Genomic DNA, 18796 nt, shown 5'->3' with positions numbered 1-18796 from the left:
GGCAGACACTAAAGTTTGAAGTATTTTTAGAGCCTCATAAACCAAACAGTAAATAAAGGTAAATCTTTCCATTTCCATGAAAAAGCCCACTATTCTTGATGCTGGTCTCGGCTATGCTGCCATAGGAACTCTATTCAAGCCAACAGCCCCTTGCCAAGACCTACGGAGCTGCAGTATATTGCATGCTTACTGATGAATAGAGTAATGCGTTTCTGTGAAAGGCACCAAGATACAGGTTTCTGAAGAGCCCTGTTTGCCCTCACCCTACTGACAGCTCTGATGTCCTCCGATGGCTCAGTGGAGGGTTAGCTTAGCTGAGCTGGAGCTTGTTGGCTTCTTAGGGTGGTGCTCACCCAGCAGGGAAAACTGAAGCCTAAACATTAGGACCGATGGGATCAGAAAGCAACCCAGATGGATATACAGGGAATAAAATACACTTGGCTGCATTACTTTCAACTGATTTACCAGTGCCTTTAAGTAAACAGTCCTAACATATCCATTGCAGCCAGTGAAACTCAACCTGCTACAGCCAAATGATCTCCGGTTGCCATGCTTAACAATCACAGAATCACAGAATCACAGAATAGTAGGGGTTGGAAGGGACCTCTGTGGGTCATCTAGTCCAACCCCCCTGCCGAAGCAGGGTCACCTACAGCAGGCTGCACAGGATCTTGTCCAGGCGGGTCTTGAATATCTCCAGAGAAGGAGACTCCACAACCTCCCGGGGCAGCCTGTTCCAGTGCTCCGTCACCCTCAGAGGGAAGAAGTTCTTCCTCATGTTCAGACGGAACTTCCTCTGCCTCAGTTTGTGCCCATTGCCCCTTGTCCTGTCACTGGGCACCACTGAAAAGAGCTTGGCCCCATCCTCCTGACACCCACCCTTCAGATATTTGTAGGCATTTATAAGGTCCCCTCGCAGCCTTCTCTTCTTCAGGCTGAACAAGCCCAGTTCCCTCAACGTCTCCTCATAGGGGAGATGCTCCAGTCCCCTCACCATCCTCGTAGCCCTCCGCTGGACTCTCTCCAGTAGCTCTTCATCTTTCTTGAACTGGGGAGCCCAGAACTGGACAGAGTACTCCAGATGAGGCCTCACCAGGGCAGTGTAGAGGGGAAGGAGAACCTCCCTCGTCCTGCTGGCCTCACTCTTCTTGATGCACCCCAGGATCCCATTGGCTTTCTTGGCAGCCAGGGCACACTGCTGGCTCATGGTCAACCTGTCGTCCACCAGGACACCCAGGTCCCTCTCCACAGAGCTGCTCTCCAGCAGGTCCACCCCAAGCCTGTACTGATGCATGAGGTTGTTCCTCCCCAGGTGCAGGACCCTGCATTTGCCTTTGTTGAACCTCATCAGGTTCCTCTCTGCCCAGCTTTCCAGCCTATCCAGGTCACGCTGAATGGCAGAACAGCCTTCTGGTGTATCTACCACACCTCCCAGTTTGGTGTCATCAGCAAACTTGCTGAGGGTACATTCTAACTCTTCATCCAGGTCGTTGATGAAGAAGTTGAACAAGACTGGGCCCAGTACTGACCCCTGGGGGACACCACTTGTTACCAGCCTCCAACTAGACTCAGCACCGCTGATGACAACCCTCTGAGTTCTGCCATTCAGCCAGTTCTCTATCCACTTCACCGACCACTCATCCAGCCCACACTTCCTCAGCTTCCCTAGGAGGATATCATGGGAGACTGTGTCAACAGCCTTGCTGAAATCCAGGTAGACAACATCCTCGGCTCTCCCTTCGTCTACCCAGCCAGTCATGTCATCGTAGAAAGCTATTAGATTGGTCAGGCATGATTTCCCCTTGGTGAATCCATGCTGACTACTCTTGACAACCTTCTTTTCTTCCACTTGCTTCATGATGGCCTCCAGGATAAGCTGCTCCATCACCTTTCCCGGGATGGAGGTGAGGCTGACCGGCCTGTAGTTCCCTGGGTCCTCCTTCTTGCCCTTTTTGAAGATTGGAGTGACATTGGCCTTTCTCCAGTCCTCGGGCACCTCTCCTGTCCTCCAGGACCTCTCAAAGATGATGGAGAGTGGCTCAGCAATGACATCCGCCAGCTCCCTCAGCACTTGTGGGTGCATTCCATCGGGGCCCATGGATTTGTGGACGTCCAGATCACTTAAGCGATCCCTCACACAGTCCTCCTCGACCAAGGGAAAGTCGTCCTCTTTGTGGGCTTCTTCTCTTACCTCCGGGGCCTGGGATTCCTGAGGGCCAGTCTTAGCACTGAAGACTGAAGCAAAGGCGGCATTCAGTAGCTCTGCCTTCTCCGCATCCTCCCTCACCAGGACACCCGCCTCATTCAGCAGCGGCCCCACGTTGTCCCTAGCCTTCCTTTTGCTGCTGATGTAGTTGAAGAAGCCCTTCTTGTTGTTTTTGACATCCCTTGCCAGCTTCAATTCCAGGTGGGCCTTGGCCTTCCTCGTCACATCCCTGCATGCTCTCACCACGTTTCTGTACTCTTCCCAAGTGGCCTGCCCCTCTTTCCACATTCCATGGACCTTTCTCTTCTGCCTGATCTCCGCTAGAAGCTCCTTGTTTAACCATGCAGGTCTCCTGCCTCCTTTGCTAAATTTCTTTCTCAGGGGGATGCATTGCTCCTGTGCATGGAAGAAGTGTTGTTTAAAGAGCGACCAGCACTCATGGACCCCCCTGCCTTCGAGAGCCCTGGCCCACGGGATTCCTCCCAGTAGCTCCTTGAAGAGGGCAAAGTCAGCCCTCCTGAGGTCCAGGGTTTTGATCCTGCTTATCGCCCTGCTTCCTCCACGCAGGATCCTGAACTCAACCATTTCATGGTTACTGCAGCCGAGTCTACCTCCAACCTTCACATCCTCCACCAGTCCCTCCTTGTTTGTTAACACGAGGTCCAGCAGCGCGCCTTTCCTTGTTGGTTCCTCCACCACTTGCATCAGAAAGTTATCATCGATGCTCTGTAGGAACCTCCTGGATTGCGCCTGCCTAGCTGTATGGTCTTCCCAGCTGATGTCAGGGTGGTTGAAGTCCCCCATGAGAACCAGGGCCTGTGACTGTGAGGCTGCTTGCAGCTGCCTGTAGAAGGCCTCATCAACCTCCTCCTCCTGGTCAGGTGGCCTGTAGTATACACCCACCGTAATGTCACCCGTGTGAGCCTGTCCCTTAATTCTAACCCACAAGCTTTCAACTAGTTCCTCATTTGCCCCCGGGCCAAGCTCAATGCATTCCAGTTGCTCCCTCACATATAGAGCAACTCCCCCACCTCTCCTTGTTGGTCTGTCTTTCCTAAAGAGTCTGTAGCCATCCATGACAGCATGCCAGTCATGCGAGTTGTCCCACCACGTTTCTGTGATGGCGACCAAGTCGTAGCCGTCCTGCTGTATAATGGCTTCCAGCTCCTCCTGTTTATTGCCCATGCTACGTGCATTGGTGTAAACACACTTGAGCTGGGCTGTCGATCTCATCCCTGGCCTTGGCACGCCAAGCCTAGGCTCATCCCTAGTGAGCTGGGCAATATCCCCTTCCCCCTTCGAACCTAGTTTAAAGCCCTCTCAATGAGCCCCGCCAGCTCGTGGCCAAGAATTCTTTTTCCCCTTTGTGATAGCTGAGTTCCACTTGTCGCCAGCAGGCCCGGTGCTGTGTACACCTCCCCATGATCAAAGAAGCCAAAATTTGACCGATGGCACCAGTCCCTGAGCCACCTGTTAACCAGGTGAGTTTTCCTGCCCCTTTCAGTGCTGTCCCCTGCCACTGATGGGATGGAGGAAAACACCACCTGCACCCCGTTCCCTCAACCAATCGCCCCAGTGCCCTGAAGTCCCTTTTGATGGCCTTGGGACTTCTTTCTGCTATCTCGTCCCCGCCAATCTGCATTACCAAGAGGGGGTAGTAATCAGAAGGCCGCACCAGACCAGGGAGTTTCTTCGCAACATCCCTAACCCGGGCCCCAGGGAGGCAGCAGACTTCCCTGTGGGATGGGTCCGGTCGGCAGATCGGGCCCTCTGTTCCCCTCAGAAGGGAATCACCTATGACAATGACCCTCCTTTTTTTTCTTAGTTGAGGCAGTCGTAATTCTTGGGGCTGTCTGACTCGTTCTAGGCAACCCCCTGGATGGAGCCTCACCTTCACCCACATCCTCTGTGGCCAGTCCCTCACATTCCAGAGCCCCATATCTGTTGCTTAAGGGCAACTGGTCAGGTGAGGGAGGCCGGGGGGAGATTCGCTTGCCCCCCCAAGCAGGGACCTGTTTCCATTCCCACCCATCTCTTAGGCCCCCTCTTTCTGCTCGGTGGCAAGAGGGTTGGGGTTTCTCTGCTTTCTGTGGAGCCGCCTCCTGCTGCCTCTGCCTCAGGGAGGGCAGGGTGCGGCTCCACCAGTCGATCTCCCTCTCACACTCCCAGATGCTCCTCAGCCTCTCCACTTCCTCCTTCAGCTCTGCCACCAGGCTGAGCAGGTCATTCACCTGCTCGCACCGAACACAGCCGTTGTCTCTGCTGTCCTCCGGTACAAGCGCCAGACTCAGGCACTCCCTGCAGCCAGAGACCTGGACACCCGCGTTCTTGCGTGGGGCCTCCGTCTGGGTCCCCACACTCCTTCGAGCAACAGCTTTACCACGGGTGGTAACCATGGCTAGAATATCTCCTGGAAGAGCGATGCCCACTACTTGAGTTGCCAGAAGGGGCGGCTGTACCCTGCCAGTCGCCTTCCCCGCTCGCCCTGCCTGCGCCAACTGCCGCGCCGCCTCTGTTTGCTGGCTCTGTTCGCCCGCGCTCCCTGGGGGCTGCTCTTATCCCTGAGGGGGTTTGGCCGCTGTCACACTCGACTCCGCCCCCGCTGAGTCAGAGCTGCCGCTCGTTGGCACTTCCCACTTTCCCACTGGGGGGGGGGGGCTGGGGTCTCCTCTCTCTCTCTCGGCGCTTTTTGCCGCCTCGCCGCTGCGGTTTTGCCACCGGAGAAAGGGTCCCTCGGCGCGAGCCTCTGCTCCAGAACCCTTCACCTTCAGTAGCTTCGCCGAAATGGCCGGCACACCGGCTTTTAAACTGCCGCTGTCACACTCGACTCCGCCCCCGCTGAGTCAGAACTGCCGCTCGTTGGCACTTCCCGCTTTCCCACTGGGGGGGGGGCTGGGGTCTCCTCTCTCTCTCTCGGCGCTTTTTGCCGCCTCGCCGCTGCGGTTTTGCCACCGGGGAAAGGGTCCCTCGGCGCGAGCCTCTGCTCCAGAACCTTTCACCTTCAGTAGCTTCGCCGAAATGGAATTGTTTTGGGGTGATATGGACGTGTCTGGCAAGGAAGTGCAAATAGTAAATTTTATGTTGAAAGAAGTTGCATGAGGAAACCCAGTGCACTCTTATGTGCTTGGGCAGACATATAGTTTTGACACCCTGCTTAGGAAATGCAGTCCCCTGATCCTGCAGACTGGTCATTTTTTGAAGGCCTGTTGAAATCAGAGTACTTATCCGTGTGATTAAATGCCTCCAGAGTTGGCACCTTTGATGACATAGGCGTATCTTTCTCATGAATTGTAAGATAGATGTTGTGGTGGCCTGCGGTGCTGGAGTAATGACAAGGCTATCATTAGGGATGTGTTGGAAGTTGCATCATCATTTTATAATGTGCAGGCCGAGGAAATGAGGCTGGAGGAGCCAAAAGATATATCAGGATTAATCACTGATGTATAGCTGGCCTCTTAGTTCCGAGCCATCATGAATTGCCTTAAAATATAGAATCATAGAATCATGGAATCATAGAATCATAGAATGCTTTGGGTTGGAAGGGACTTTTAAAGGTCATCTAGCCCACCCCCCCCTGCAGTGAGCAGGGATATCTTCAACTAGACCAGGTTGCTCAGAGCCCCCCTCCAACCTGGCCTTGAATTTTCTAGGGATGGGGCCTCCACTACCTCTCTGGGAAATCTGTTCCAGTGTTTCACCACCCTTATCGTAAAAAATTTCTTCCATCTAGTCTAAATCTACCCTCCCTTAGTTTAAAGCATTACTCCTTGTCCTATAGCAATAAGCCCTGCTGAAAACATTTTCCCCATCTTTCCTATAGGCCCCCTTCAGGTACTGAAAGGCTGCTATTAGGTCTCCCTGCAGCCTTCTCTTCTCCAGGCTGAAGAGCCCCAACTGTCTCAGCCTTTCCTCATAGGAGAGGTGCTCCAGCCCTCGGATCGTTTTTGTGGCCCTCCTCTGGACCTGCTCCAACAGCTCCATGTTCTTCTTGTGCTGGGGGCTCCAGAGCTGGACGCAGGACTCCAGGTGGGGTCTCACGAGAGTGGAGTAGAGGGGCACAATCACTTCCCTTGACCTGCTGGCAACGCTTCTCTTGATGCAGCCCAGGATACAGTTGGCCTTCTGAGCTGCGAGCGCACATTGGTGGCTCATATTGAGCTTTTCATCCACCAGTACCTCCCAGTCCTTCTCGGCCGGGCTGCTCTCAGTCCCTTGATCCCCCAGCCTGTATTGATAGCAGGGGTTGCCCCGACCCAGGTGCAGGACCTTGCACTTGGCCTTGTTGAACCTCATGAGGTTCACACAGGGCCATTTCTCGAGCTTGTCCACGTCCCTCTGGATGGCATCCTGTCCTTCTGGTGTGTCAACTGCACCACTCAGCTTGGTGTCATCTGCAAACTTGCTGAGGGTGCACTTGATCTCGCTGTCTATGTCACTGATGAAAATGTTCAATGGCACCAGTCCTAGTACGGACCCCTGAGGGGAACCACTTGTCACCGGCATCCATTTGGACATTGAGCCCTTTACCACTATCCTCTGGCTGCGACCTTCCAACCAATTCCTTAGCCACTGAACAGTCCACCCATCAAATCCATATTTCTCCAATTTAGAGAGAAGGATGTTGTGAGGGACTGTGTTGAAGGCTTTACAGAAGTCCAGATAGATCACATCTATAGCTCTTCCCTTGTTCGCTGATCTAGTCATGCCATCATAGAAAGCCACTAGGTTGGTCAGGCAGGACTTGCCCTTGATGAAGCCATGCTGGCTGTCTCAAATCACCTCCCTGTCGTCCATGTGCCTTAGCATAGCTTCTAGAAGGATCTGTTCCATGATCTTCCCAGGCACAGAGGTGAGGCTACCAGATCGGTAGTTCCCAGGGTCCTCCTTCCTACCCTTTTTAAAAATGGGCACGTTTCCCTTCTTCCAATCACCATATATATAGATCAGAGATTATTGCACCTTTTAAACTAGAGATCTCTGTATGCATGGCGGACTTGGAGGGAGCAGGGTGTTGCCAGCATGTGATGTTTTCACTCACTGCTGTAACCCTCTTTCTCTTTTTTTTTCAGGCCATTTAGTTTCACAATTCAGCATTTTGGAAATAACGTGGGTGTAAGGTGCTTTGATTGCAGCTGTAAGGCCAGGATCTGTGCAGAAGCAGCCTGGTCCTGCCTCTGTGTGGGTCCTGGGCACCGAGAGAAGCCTCAGCCCATAATTTCCAGGGCTTTTCCAAGTCACAAATCGTGGTGCCTCAGGAAGATAATGTTTCATGTGAGGCTTGGGTGGAGGGCACCAACCTCCAGCCTGGCTGGAACCTTACTAGGGGATGGCCACCTTCTGCACACCTCCTCAAGCAGAGCACCCAGGATGGCGGCTTAGAGGCAGGAGAAGTCCCAAAAAGCTGAGGTAAAATGAAGCTCAGGAGCTTTGTGATCACTTTAAAAAAATCTCATTAAAATCAAACTATCAGACTTCAGTGTCAGTGACGCTAATTTCCTCTCGACCCCCTCTGTCCTCATCCCAAGGACATGGATGTGTGTGGGCTCCATTTTACAAAGGAGGACATCGATGGCGAGGGCCGCGGCCACTGCGCACTGTGTGGCTCGCACACGGGAGGCCGCTGGAAGGAGGAGGAGGAGGAACTGATTCATTCCCCAAAGGCTGTTTATGCTTTCAGCTCTTTTCTCAGGCTGAAAAAAACGGGTGTCGCTCGCCTGCGACATCTGGAGCTCCACCGCAGCTGCTTGCTTTCATTTTCTCACTCCACAATTCCCGGAAAACTCTGCTTTCCCTGAGCATGGCTGGTCTACGTGCACAACAGCTGAACTACCCACAGGTTTTAAAAGTCCTTGATTACTCCTCAGACGATGGACCAGAACAGCTTCACCGTTATTGCCTATTCCAGAAAAGCCACATGCCCATTTTTATATGCACATGAAGGGTATCTCAACATCAATTTGCCAGTAACGTGTATGTTTACTGGTCACTAAATAATGCACAATGGGCTTGGGAGTGTTTAGCACCTTTCATATCCCTCTGAAGTTGCTCAGAACTGGGGACACCTCATTTCCCAGCTCAAAACCCTCTTACGCTGACAGCCTCCTTGCTCCAAAACCTCTGTTGCAAGCACCCCGAACAGGGATCTAACATAATGCTGCTGATTGATGGACACTTAATTGTAACAGGGTGTTTGCAGAAACATGAGACACTTAACAGTTGTTTTCTATTGGTCTTTCCTTGGTTACAAATTTATTTTAAGACTCTCATCATTTATTTGGCATTCGGAACAGTGTCATGACAGTTTGCTAAGAATAGTTTTTGCAGTACTAGGTGTACAAAAGTAGTTGTACAGTTTGATCCAGAGCTTTACAAAAAAGCTCCTAAATATAATAAAAGAAAACAAATTACTAGAAGAGGTCAGTTAGTGAAAGTAAAAAAAAACACAACAACTTTTTTTTCTTTCAGAGACTTTTCAAAAGCTTACAGCTGTAACAAACATAATTTCTTTAGCAGAAGGAGGCCCACCAAGAAAAAAAAGTAGACTTTCTTTTGCTCTGTAATAGTCTTCAGCATAATTTTTCCCTTACTGTAACCTCTGCAGCTTGAAGAGCTGCTGTCAGATTAGAAATCATATTGAAAATATCTCTTACCAACATTGCAAATAGAAGATTATTAAAAAGGAAAGGGAGTAATGCAAATCTTGAACCTGCCGAGTGTACCTCACACACTTGATGCTATGCATATGATTTCAAGCACTAAGTTTGTGGGGATGACTTCTATATGGAAACTGAAGAAAGTAAATCTTTGCAGATTCTGGCTCCATAGAGAAGTGAACCCATGAGTTTTCCTCTTGTTTGTTATAACTACCGAGATATTTTTGCATTTTTCTTGTTTACAACAATGAGCTTAATTGCCGTTTTTGAGCATCAAGTTCTGTGAGGAATTGTTTTTTTAGGAAAAAGGGATTCTCACCAGGAGGTTGAGTTGCACCATTCAACCACTGAAAGGGAATATTTAACTTGTGTTTTAAATTAAAAATCAATAGAATATGTTTCCTTAGCAGTTTAGCATTTATAGAAATATTTCCATTGTTTTTAAAGTGGGAAAACAAAACAAAACTTGTTTACCGTGCATGAATCTAAATGAAAATTTGGCTCAAGAAGACTTTATAAAGGCTTCTAACCCTTACAAGGACTTTAGTGAAGAATTGTCGTCATTCACCGTACAAATAACAAGCTGCAACCAGGGGTTATGAATGGACTGATAAACTAATTTTTTTTCCTATTTATTTTCTTCTACCTTCCAGGTTTACGACAGGCCACAAAAACATTCTGCTCTGCACTATGATCCAAGCCTCCAACAAGACTTCACCGGTGACACCTTAAAATCAAAACACCAGCAGAAGAGTAGCAACCAGCACCATCTTGACTGGTCAGTGAGCTCCGATACTGGATCCGCTTCTCAAAGTTGCTTCATCAACACAGAACCCAGTCGAGAAGCGGTTAGTGCCACCAAGGTCCCTGCTCCGGAGCCAGGAGTTTCCTTCAGCAAATCCCAAGCAAAGAAGTTCTGCACCAGCAGCACATGGAGGCAGCTGTCAGCCAGTAGTAAAGAGCTTGCAATTTGCAGTGCAGTCCCATCACCCAACAACATCAACGCGGCTGCCCAACCAAGCAGTGCCTCCGAGTGCAATGGGCTTTTGCCTCTCGGTGATCAAGAAGGAGGCAGGCAGCCGGAGACTCTCGATCAGCCCACCGGGAGTACAAAGAAGAAGTCCAGCAAAAAGGACTTGATAAGTCAAACCATCCAAACCACAGACATCGAATGGGTAAAGAGTGCTCAGAAGGCATTTGACAGCAAATCCCATGACAGCATGGAAGGGAAAAAGGAGTCTTACTTGATGGACAGTGTGTTGGATGCATCACCCTCCAAACAGAATCCCACTTCTGCTAGCGGTTGTGAAAGTGACACCAGTCACGTACGAATTACTATCCCAATAAAGTCTCCAACAACAGATACATCTGGCCACAAAAGGAAAAAAAGGCAATCCACAAAATCTTCCATGGAGAAAACTCTCCAGGAAAAAAGCCTGCCTTCTGGACTTGCTATGAGCAGTGAAGTAGCAAACAGGACTAGCTCTCAACCAGAGGGTAGTAAAAAAGATCTTCGAGCCACAAAGCCAGGGAAAGTGATTGAAAACGAGTCCTCCTTAGTAACTATTGACAGCAGTGTGCTCACTGACAAAGCTTCCCCCAACAGTGCCACCAGACTCAGAAAATCTGCAGCTGTGATATCCACTCTCCTACCCACCGATCTTCCCACAGCTAGCAAATTATCTGAGGTTCAGCACCCCAAACTTGCAGCTAAGCGGCGATGGACCTGCAGTAAACCTAAATCTGTCCTTCGGGAGACCTCCATGACAACATCTGAGAAGCTGATGGTGGAGCCTCCTTCAGCCTATCCCATCACACCATCCAGCCCTCTGTATACCAATACAGACAGTCTTACTGTGATCACACCTGTCAAGAAAAAAAGAGGACGACCAAAGAAACAGCCTTTGCTCACTGTTGAAACGATTCATGAGGGAACCTCCACCAGCCCAGTGAGTCCAATCAATCGTGAATTTCCAGGAACAAAGAAAAGGAAGAGGAGGCGGAATCTGGCCAAGTTGGCCCAGATGGTCCCAGGAGAGGACAAGTCCATCAGTGAACTCAAGTTTCACAAAAAGGTCGGGAAGCTTGGGGTCTTGGATAAGAAGACCATCAAGACTATTAATAAAATGAAGACCCTCAAAAGGAAGAACATTCTCAATCAGATCTTGTCCTCCTGCTCCAGCAGCATAGCTCTGAAAGCAAAAGTCCAGCCACCATCTAGTGCTGGGCCAACCACCATTGATGCCAGACTAGGGAAGCAGATCAATGTCAGTAAGAGGGGGACAATTTACATTGGTAAAAAACGGGGCAGGAAGCCAAGAGCAGAGCTTCAGCCTCAGCCAGAAGAACCTAAGGCAGCCATTAAGCGCTCAAGGCCTGTTTCCAGCCAGCCAGAAAACCCAGCAGTGCCTTCCAACCTGCAGTCACTTGTGGCATCGTCACCAGCAGCTATTCATCCACTTTCAACACAGTTAGTAGGGACTAATGGCAACCTTAGCCCTGCAAGCACTGAAACAAATATTTCAGAGTTAAAAACTATGCCAAATCTTCAACCTATCAGTGCTCTTCCTACAAAAACCCCAAAAGGAATGCACAGTGGAACTTGGAAGCTGTCTCCACCCAGGTTAACGGCTAATTCACCTTCTCACCTCTGTGAAATAGGTTCTCTGAAAGAAGTCACGCTGTCACCGGTGAGCGAGTCTCACAGTGAGGAAACCATACCGAGCGACAGTGGGATAGGTACAGACAACAACAGCACTTCTGACCAAGCTGAGAAAATCTCAGAATCCCGACGGAGATACTCCTTTGATTTCTGCACCCTGGACAATCCAGAGGCTATCCCATCTGACACCAGCACAAAGAACAGGCATGGTCACTGGCAGAAACATCTTACTGTGGATAACTTTCTCTCTAATGAGAGTATTAAAAAGCCAAAGCACAAGAGGAAAAGGAAAAGCCTGCAGAACAGAGATGACCTCCAATTTCTGGCAGACCTTGAGGAACTCATCAATAAGTTTCAAGTGTTCAGGATTTCCCATAGAAGTTACACATTTTATCATGAAAATCCATATCCTAGCATCTTCAGGATTAATGTTGATCACTACTACCCTGTGCCATATATCCAGTACAACCCATTGCTCTATCTTCGCAGGTCCTCTGACATGAAGTCTAAGAAGAAGCGTGGTAGACCTGCCAAAACCAATGACACCATGACAAAGGTGCCTTTTTTACAAGGGTTCGGTTACCCTATTCCCAGTGGGAGTTACTATGCACCCTATGGAATGCCTTACACATCAATGCCTATGATGAATCTTGGTTACTATAGTCAGTATCCAGCTCCTTTGTATCTGTCTCACACACTCGGAGCGGCTTCCCCATTTATGAGACCTACCGTGCCCCCACCCCAATTCCATGCAAGCTCTCATATGAAGATGTCCACCACTGCCAAGCATAAAGCGAAACACGGAGTACATCTACAAACACCTATGGGAATGGGCCTTGGAGACATGCAGTCCTCTTTGGCTCCTCCAAAGGTTGGAGGAACAAGCCTTTCAAGTGGCCGACTTCACAAAAGGAAGCACAAACATAAGCACAAGCATAAGGACGAGCGGATACTGGGGACACATGAAGATCTGAGTGGTCTCTTTGCTACCAAGTCCACTGACTTCTCCAGCCATGCGATCAACGAAAGGCTAAGTGGCTCAGATAAAGACCTCTCCTTGCTCAACGAGAAAAGCAAGCATAAGGAGAAGCAGAAGCACCAGCATTATGAAACCGGACACAAAGGCTCAAAGAGTAACTTTGAAGTGGATACGCTGTCTACATTGTCACTTTCTGATGCCCAGCAGTGGACACAAAGTAAAGATAAAAGTGACTCAAGCAACGATCCCATTGACTCTTGCACAAAGAGATACTCTGGTAATACTGAGAGTAATGGAAGGTCAGAGTCCCTGGACATGTTCGGTGAAATGAATTCGTCAAGTGAGAAGCAGGACAACAATGCAAGTGCGAATAAAAGAAGAAGCTTTGAAGGGTTTGGAACTTACAGGGAAAAGGACATTCAACCCTTCAGGACAAATAGGAAGGACAGAAGTACTTATGATTCTTCTGCCTCTTCAGGTAAGCTCTGATTTATTCTATTTCACCTCACTGCATTTTAGTTTTAATTCTGAACAAAGAGGGACTTGCCGTTTACAGCAAATATGTTTATGAGTCACTAATTTCTCTGGCTTTTTGTAATTGACTCCCATTCTGCATGCAAACTTTGGGATGATCAACAAGAAAATTGACCACACGGTAGAAGTCTTTTTGGTGACTAAAACCTTTAGAAGTCTTTGAGTTGTTACATGGCATTTTTGTAAATATTTCTGTTGCCTTTGCCTATCCCTCATAATTTGTTGCGCTTCCTCCAAAAATCTCACCACTGCATTCTGCAACAGCAACAATTATAATACCTGTTAGAAAGGTAAGCATCCCTCTTATTGGTGTCTGATGTCACAGGGTGGTAGTTGTTGCCCAGCCTTTGGGAGTACAGCCACAGTACTGAACAGAGAGTCTCTGCTCTGGCCCACAAAGTGTACAAAAGCCATTTGTTGATGGGATGGACCAGACGCATGGGAAGTTGTGGCATTGGGGCAGTGTCCCACAACTCCTGTGGTGGACTGCTGATCCAGAGGGACCCATCACGGTGATAACTGTGCTGAATATATGGAGACCCTGGGTACAATCCTAGTGTAAATTTGTCAATTCCAGTCAGCAGGTGTCGTGTAGAGTAATTATCCTGAGTATTGAGCAGCTGTGGGAAGGGAATAGTGTCATGGAAACAATAAACCCTAGCCGATTGACTCTGAAGGATTTTAGGACTCATGACTTGGAAATATAAGATGGGTAGATGAGGAGGCAGGAAGCTCCTTTCGGCTGCTAAAGACATCTGTTCCTCTCCTGAAGGGGGGAGGGGGGAAAGGAATCTGAACCTTGTCCAAGAGACTGAATTGTACTTTACAATAGGGAGCTGCTTTTGTGATGAAACACAGGGGCAGGTGTTTTGCTGCAATATAAATGAATTCAGCTTGGGCACAAGCCCAGAGCTCCTGCACCATCAGATATTTATTTATTTATTTATTTTTATTTTTACTTTTCATGATTACAACTGCACATCATTCCCCACGACCTAATCCATCAAGTCACACATTATGAACTGGTTTCTTCAATGTCAAGCTATTATTTAGATGGAAAAGTCATCAGCAGTCATCTAAGCAGAGCCAGCTAACCAGAGCCATACCTTGCACTACAAGGAAAAATACTAAAACTGAACAGCTCTGCCAAGAAAGGCCTGGAGCCAAGACTGCTCCTTAAAGCCTAGGAACATCTGTCTGCTTATGATTGTCTAAGATCTCAGTGCAGCCTTTTATTCCTCTCTGCCTTTGACCTTCACTGGGATTCCTAACAGAGGTCCGCACTTGAGTCTAGCCATAGCTATTAACCAGTTCCCACTGAGGAGGGATTAAACTTTTCCATGATAACCTTGACCTTCTTTCTCCTAGTTCACCTTGCATTTCCCTGAGGTAGCTAAACAGTGATTGACTAATCACAAAAATAAAAGGTAAAATTAAGAAAAGCTCTATGAGAAAATACAGCTCTGTCCCAGGAGGTGATTTCCATAGCCTGATTGCTCTTGCCATTCGGTATTTGTCATCTTTCACAATATAAAAATAATATATAACAGAGATAAGAGGAGACATCCTGAATATTCAGATGAAATCTGAAAATAGATTTATATCACAATTTCAGTGTTATCTTTACTGCATGGGCATTTTGGCATGCTCGGTAATGTCATTTGCAGCTTCATTGTATGTTGTTGGAGATGAAATATGGAGCAAAAACCACCCACGCTCAGTAAAGATATCTGTGATAAGAGTGATGAGAGAACCCTTTAGTGTTCTTTGGCATTCAGGCATTTCAGTTTGTTTCAGTGTAGTGTGCTGGTGCATGTACCATTGTATTGTTGTCATTTTTATTATCTGTGTTGTAACAGCACCCAGCCTTTTCTGAAAAGATCAGTGTTCCCTGGTGCTATGCATTGGTCATGCTTATGGTAGAAAATAGTCCTGCCATATATGCCATGTATGATTTTACAATCTACAAAGTTCAAGATGTGAAGGGAAGAGTTGTCCCTCTTACTTTCTGGTGGAGCTGATTGCAGTCCTGGCACAAGCAACCTGTACCGGAGTGAAGGGTCACACATAGGGAGTGCCACCAGCCACCTCAGCTGGCCACAGCAAGTATCCATTCCCTGTACTGCACCAGCTTGGGCTATCACTGGCCATTCATAAGTGGGGACCTTGTGAGCTTTGGCTCATTTTCTGTCTCTTGGGACCTCTTGAGTTTAAACGCGCTGTGTTAATGCATATGGCAATTTTTTCAGTGCACTACCTGTTTCTCCACCATTGTTCTGGAGATTCTTTCCATAAACACTAATTAATAACTCTTCCCACCATCCTTCCCATCTGCTCCCCAAGACTTGTTGCTTCTTCCTGTATTTTTCTGAAATTCCTGCTTTTGTATAATTCCTTGTGCTCACCTAACCCTCCTGCATTTAGAAAGACTGATTAATCAAAACTAATTAAACCCTACTTTCCTGTTTGGCTGATGCAGAAGACTAGTCCAGTGGCATTAGTCTGGCCTATAGGCAAGGATACAGCAGAAGGTGTTTCAGATCCTGCCTTGTCATGCTCATCCTGTCACTTGGATACATCCTAAACTGAACTTTCAAGCTGTGTGCACCAAGCACTGACTCAGTTGACTCCCTCCTCCCACTCCCCACAGCCAGAGATACAACTCATGCATTTGCAAAACATTGTTGGGACTCCTCTGGCGCTCTGTGACCTGAGGCACAGCGCAAAGCTGGATGCCTGATCCTTTCATCTTCTCTCCAGTAGTTCCTTAAAGCCCTAGGTGAGGTGTTGGGGTCGATGTAGCTTGAGAATTAGCACGACTAGGCCGCTTAAGCAAAACAGTGTGATTTAACAGGCCGCTGGAAAGGGCAGCTAAGAATAGACATTGAGAAAGTTCTGATAGCGCACATGATGTGGGTTAGCAAAAACAAGATGTATTCAAGGACGTGGAGGCAGTCTGTTGCTATTGGCGTTAGTGCATAGTTACCAATCATAAGGGAATGTGGGGCGTGTGAACAGCGAGTGATTTATGTCTGTAGCCCATCCGAATAAGCATAATCGCGTGTACAGATATGGAAAATTTATATAACCACACAAGCGGAATAATAAAGGAACCGACTGTGCATCGTATCAGTGTGTGTGTGAGAGTCGTTCCTGTCCTTGCACGGATGCTGAACCTCGGCATTGTGGTGACCCTGAAGATTTATTGCAGCCGAAGAACGCAGGGGACTGCCGGCTGACGAGGTAAGCCAGGCTGCCCGAGAAAGGCAGGAGCGGATCCACGGCACGCCCGGGGGGGGGCGTGAACATCGGCAGTATGGGTTCCACTGTATCAGCGTTGGAAAACACAGTGCTGAAAAGCCTGTTGGAACTGGCGGATCGAAACAACGTTAAGTTAACTGAAGGAAACATATCGGGACTATTATTATGGTGCCGCCGCCGAAAGCTGATAACAACAATGGATCAGCTGTTCGATCTGGATGCGTGGCACAGAGTTGGGATGGACTTGTGGGACTCTGTGCAGGTCGGAAACAAAGAGGCGCGACACTTAGCCCCTGTTTTCCGAAATGTTAGAAATATGATTGCTGATATGAAGGACGATGCTACTGTGGCTGCAGCCGCCACGAGAGCTGTTTATGCAATCAGCCAACCCGCTGGAGATTATCAAGATCCCTGTACGGTGCCGTGTGCTTATCCCGCTCGTCCTAGTGAAAAGGAGTTCTGGGGAGGACCTAGTATTGAATTGGGAGACTGGGCACCAGCACCACCTACAGCTCCACCACTGCCGGAGAATGTGCCGCTCCCGGACTCTGACTTTCAAGAAATGGATACTGACTCGCCTGACGGAGCAACATCGCTATTATACCCAAAGATTCATAAAAGTGAACTTACGGACACATTGAGAAAGCAACAGGATCAAATGACAAAGCTGTTGGATGAGATGCAATGACTAGATAAAGGATCCCGTAACACCACGATTAAACAGGCATATCGAAAGGCTCGCCAGGCCATAACGGACGGTTTGCGAGCGGTCGAGCAGCAGATATGTGGGGAGTCGGACGGGATGGGGGAGGTGATTTCAGGGGGGTCAAATAATGGAAGCATTAATGAAAGTTTGCCACCAGAACATTCGCAACAGCGCTGGGTCAGGCTGATGCTGGAAGACGGGGAAATGAGCTTAGCTGACGCTGATCACTATTTACACAGTAAATACGGTAAGGGGGTGGGGGATGAGGAACGTGAGGCGTGGAAGAGGGGCGTGAAGTGGAGAGAGCATGGAGGGGGGGCATCCGGTGTTCAAAAGCTTGATTGCGCGCACGGTGGGTGTGGTCTGCAGGGACCCAGCGGTACATAGGGTGGTGGTGTGGCCGCTGGAGGTCAGAGTGGGGACGGGACGCCCCCGATACGCGACCCTAATTTTAATATGGGACAACGATGGAGGGGGGTAATAGAAAATGCTGTAATTGAAGGACAAATGCTACCAAACAGTTTAACAGCATTCCCGGTGTTTACGCAGGGGAATCAACAGATATGGGCTCCTTTTGACTGGAAAACAGTGAGTCAGTTACAAAAAACCATAATGAACTATGGTTTGGATAACAAGCAAGTTATGACGCTGGTTACCACCTTTTTCAAAAATCAGATATTAGTGCCAGCTGATTCCCGAGCCTTGTTAGAACTGGTGTTGCCCCCCACTGCCTTTATGTTGTGGAAGGATAAGTGGCGGGATAAATGTGAGGTTGCATTGATGCAAAACCTTCAGCTAGGTGCCGATGATCCTTTACGTGTAGTTACACTAGACCAGCTCATGGGTACCGGCGCTTTCCGCGACGGGGCGGCTCAAGCAGCGCTACACCCTTGAATATTGCAACAGTCACAGAGCTTAGCCCTGGCCGCTTTAACTGAGTTACCACAGATTGGGAAGCCGGTATTACCTTATATGCAGATTCGTCAGGGTCCTGATGAGCCGTACATGCACTTTATAGACCGATTAAAGGAAGCATTAGATGCGGCACCAAATCTGCCAAGTGAAGCAAAAGGTGCAGTAGGAAAGGATTTAGCTTTTCAAAATGCCAGCACTCAATGTCAACAGATAATTGCGTCCCTACCTAGTGGGTCTACCCTTAGTCAGTACGTGGAGGCTTGTTCCCAATTACCTTGCTTAGCGGAGGAAAGAGAGAAGGCCAGAACACAAGCGGCTGCTATGGCTGCTGCTTTACGACCTGCCATGCAAAGGTGGAAAGGCAATCGAGGTGTTAAAGCAAAAACTGGTTGTCTTATTTGCGGAGAGGAAGACCATTACAAAAGAAACTGTCCTCAGATCAAGAAGCAAAAGGTGGTGGCTGACGAATTTGTAGGGACATGCCATAGATGTGACAAGTTTGGGCATAAAGCAGCTCAATGCAGGTCGCAGTTTAAAAAGGATGGTACCCCTCTGTCGGGAAACGGGCAGAGCAGCGCCAGGATGGGGGGCGCGAGGACAAGAAAGTTCCCCACAGCTATGGCTGTCTCGACGAGCTCTGAGCCGCCACAAGCGGCTCCGCAGGAGTCGATCTGGCCGTGGGACAAGACATCACTATAGAAGATGATAAGGTGCATGTTGTCCCCTCAGTAGCCACAGGACCTTTAGGTCATGGGCTGAGTGCATTGTTGGTGGGGCGATCCTCTGCATCTAGACAGGGAATTTTGTCCTACCAGGGGTAATTGATGCAGATTCCACAGGCCCAATAGGGATTATGTTAAAGGTATTCACGCCACCATTA

At 48.7% G+C, this 18796-nt stretch overlaps 1 protein-coding gene across 4 annotated transcripts in view; it reads left to right on the top strand.

Annotated features, from left to right (window-relative positions):
• The window catches only part of LOC104335588 (SET-binding protein), a 353439-nt gene that overhangs the window by 236658 nt on the left and 97985 nt on the right, over nucleotides 1-18796 (top strand). For all 4 annotated transcript variants that reach the window (XM_075446728.1, XM_075446727.1, XM_075446726.1 and 1 more), the window contains one exon: nucleotides 9513-12978. In XM_075446728.1, coding sequence (XP_075302843.1) covers nucleotides 9513-12978 — 3466 coding nt within the window. The remainder of the gene's footprint in view (nucleotides 1-9512; nucleotides 12979-18796) is intronic.

This window comes from Opisthocomus hoazin, chromosome W, assembly GCF_030867145.1.
Source record: "Opisthocomus hoazin isolate bOpiHoa1 chromosome W, bOpiHoa1.hap1, whole genome shotgun sequence".
NCBI classification, from domain to species: domain Eukaryota; kingdom Metazoa; phylum Chordata; class Aves; order Opisthocomiformes; family Opisthocomidae; genus Opisthocomus; species Opisthocomus hoazin.
Note: the sequence above shows the minus strand (reverse complement) of the source record. Positions and strands in the feature narration are given on the sequence as shown.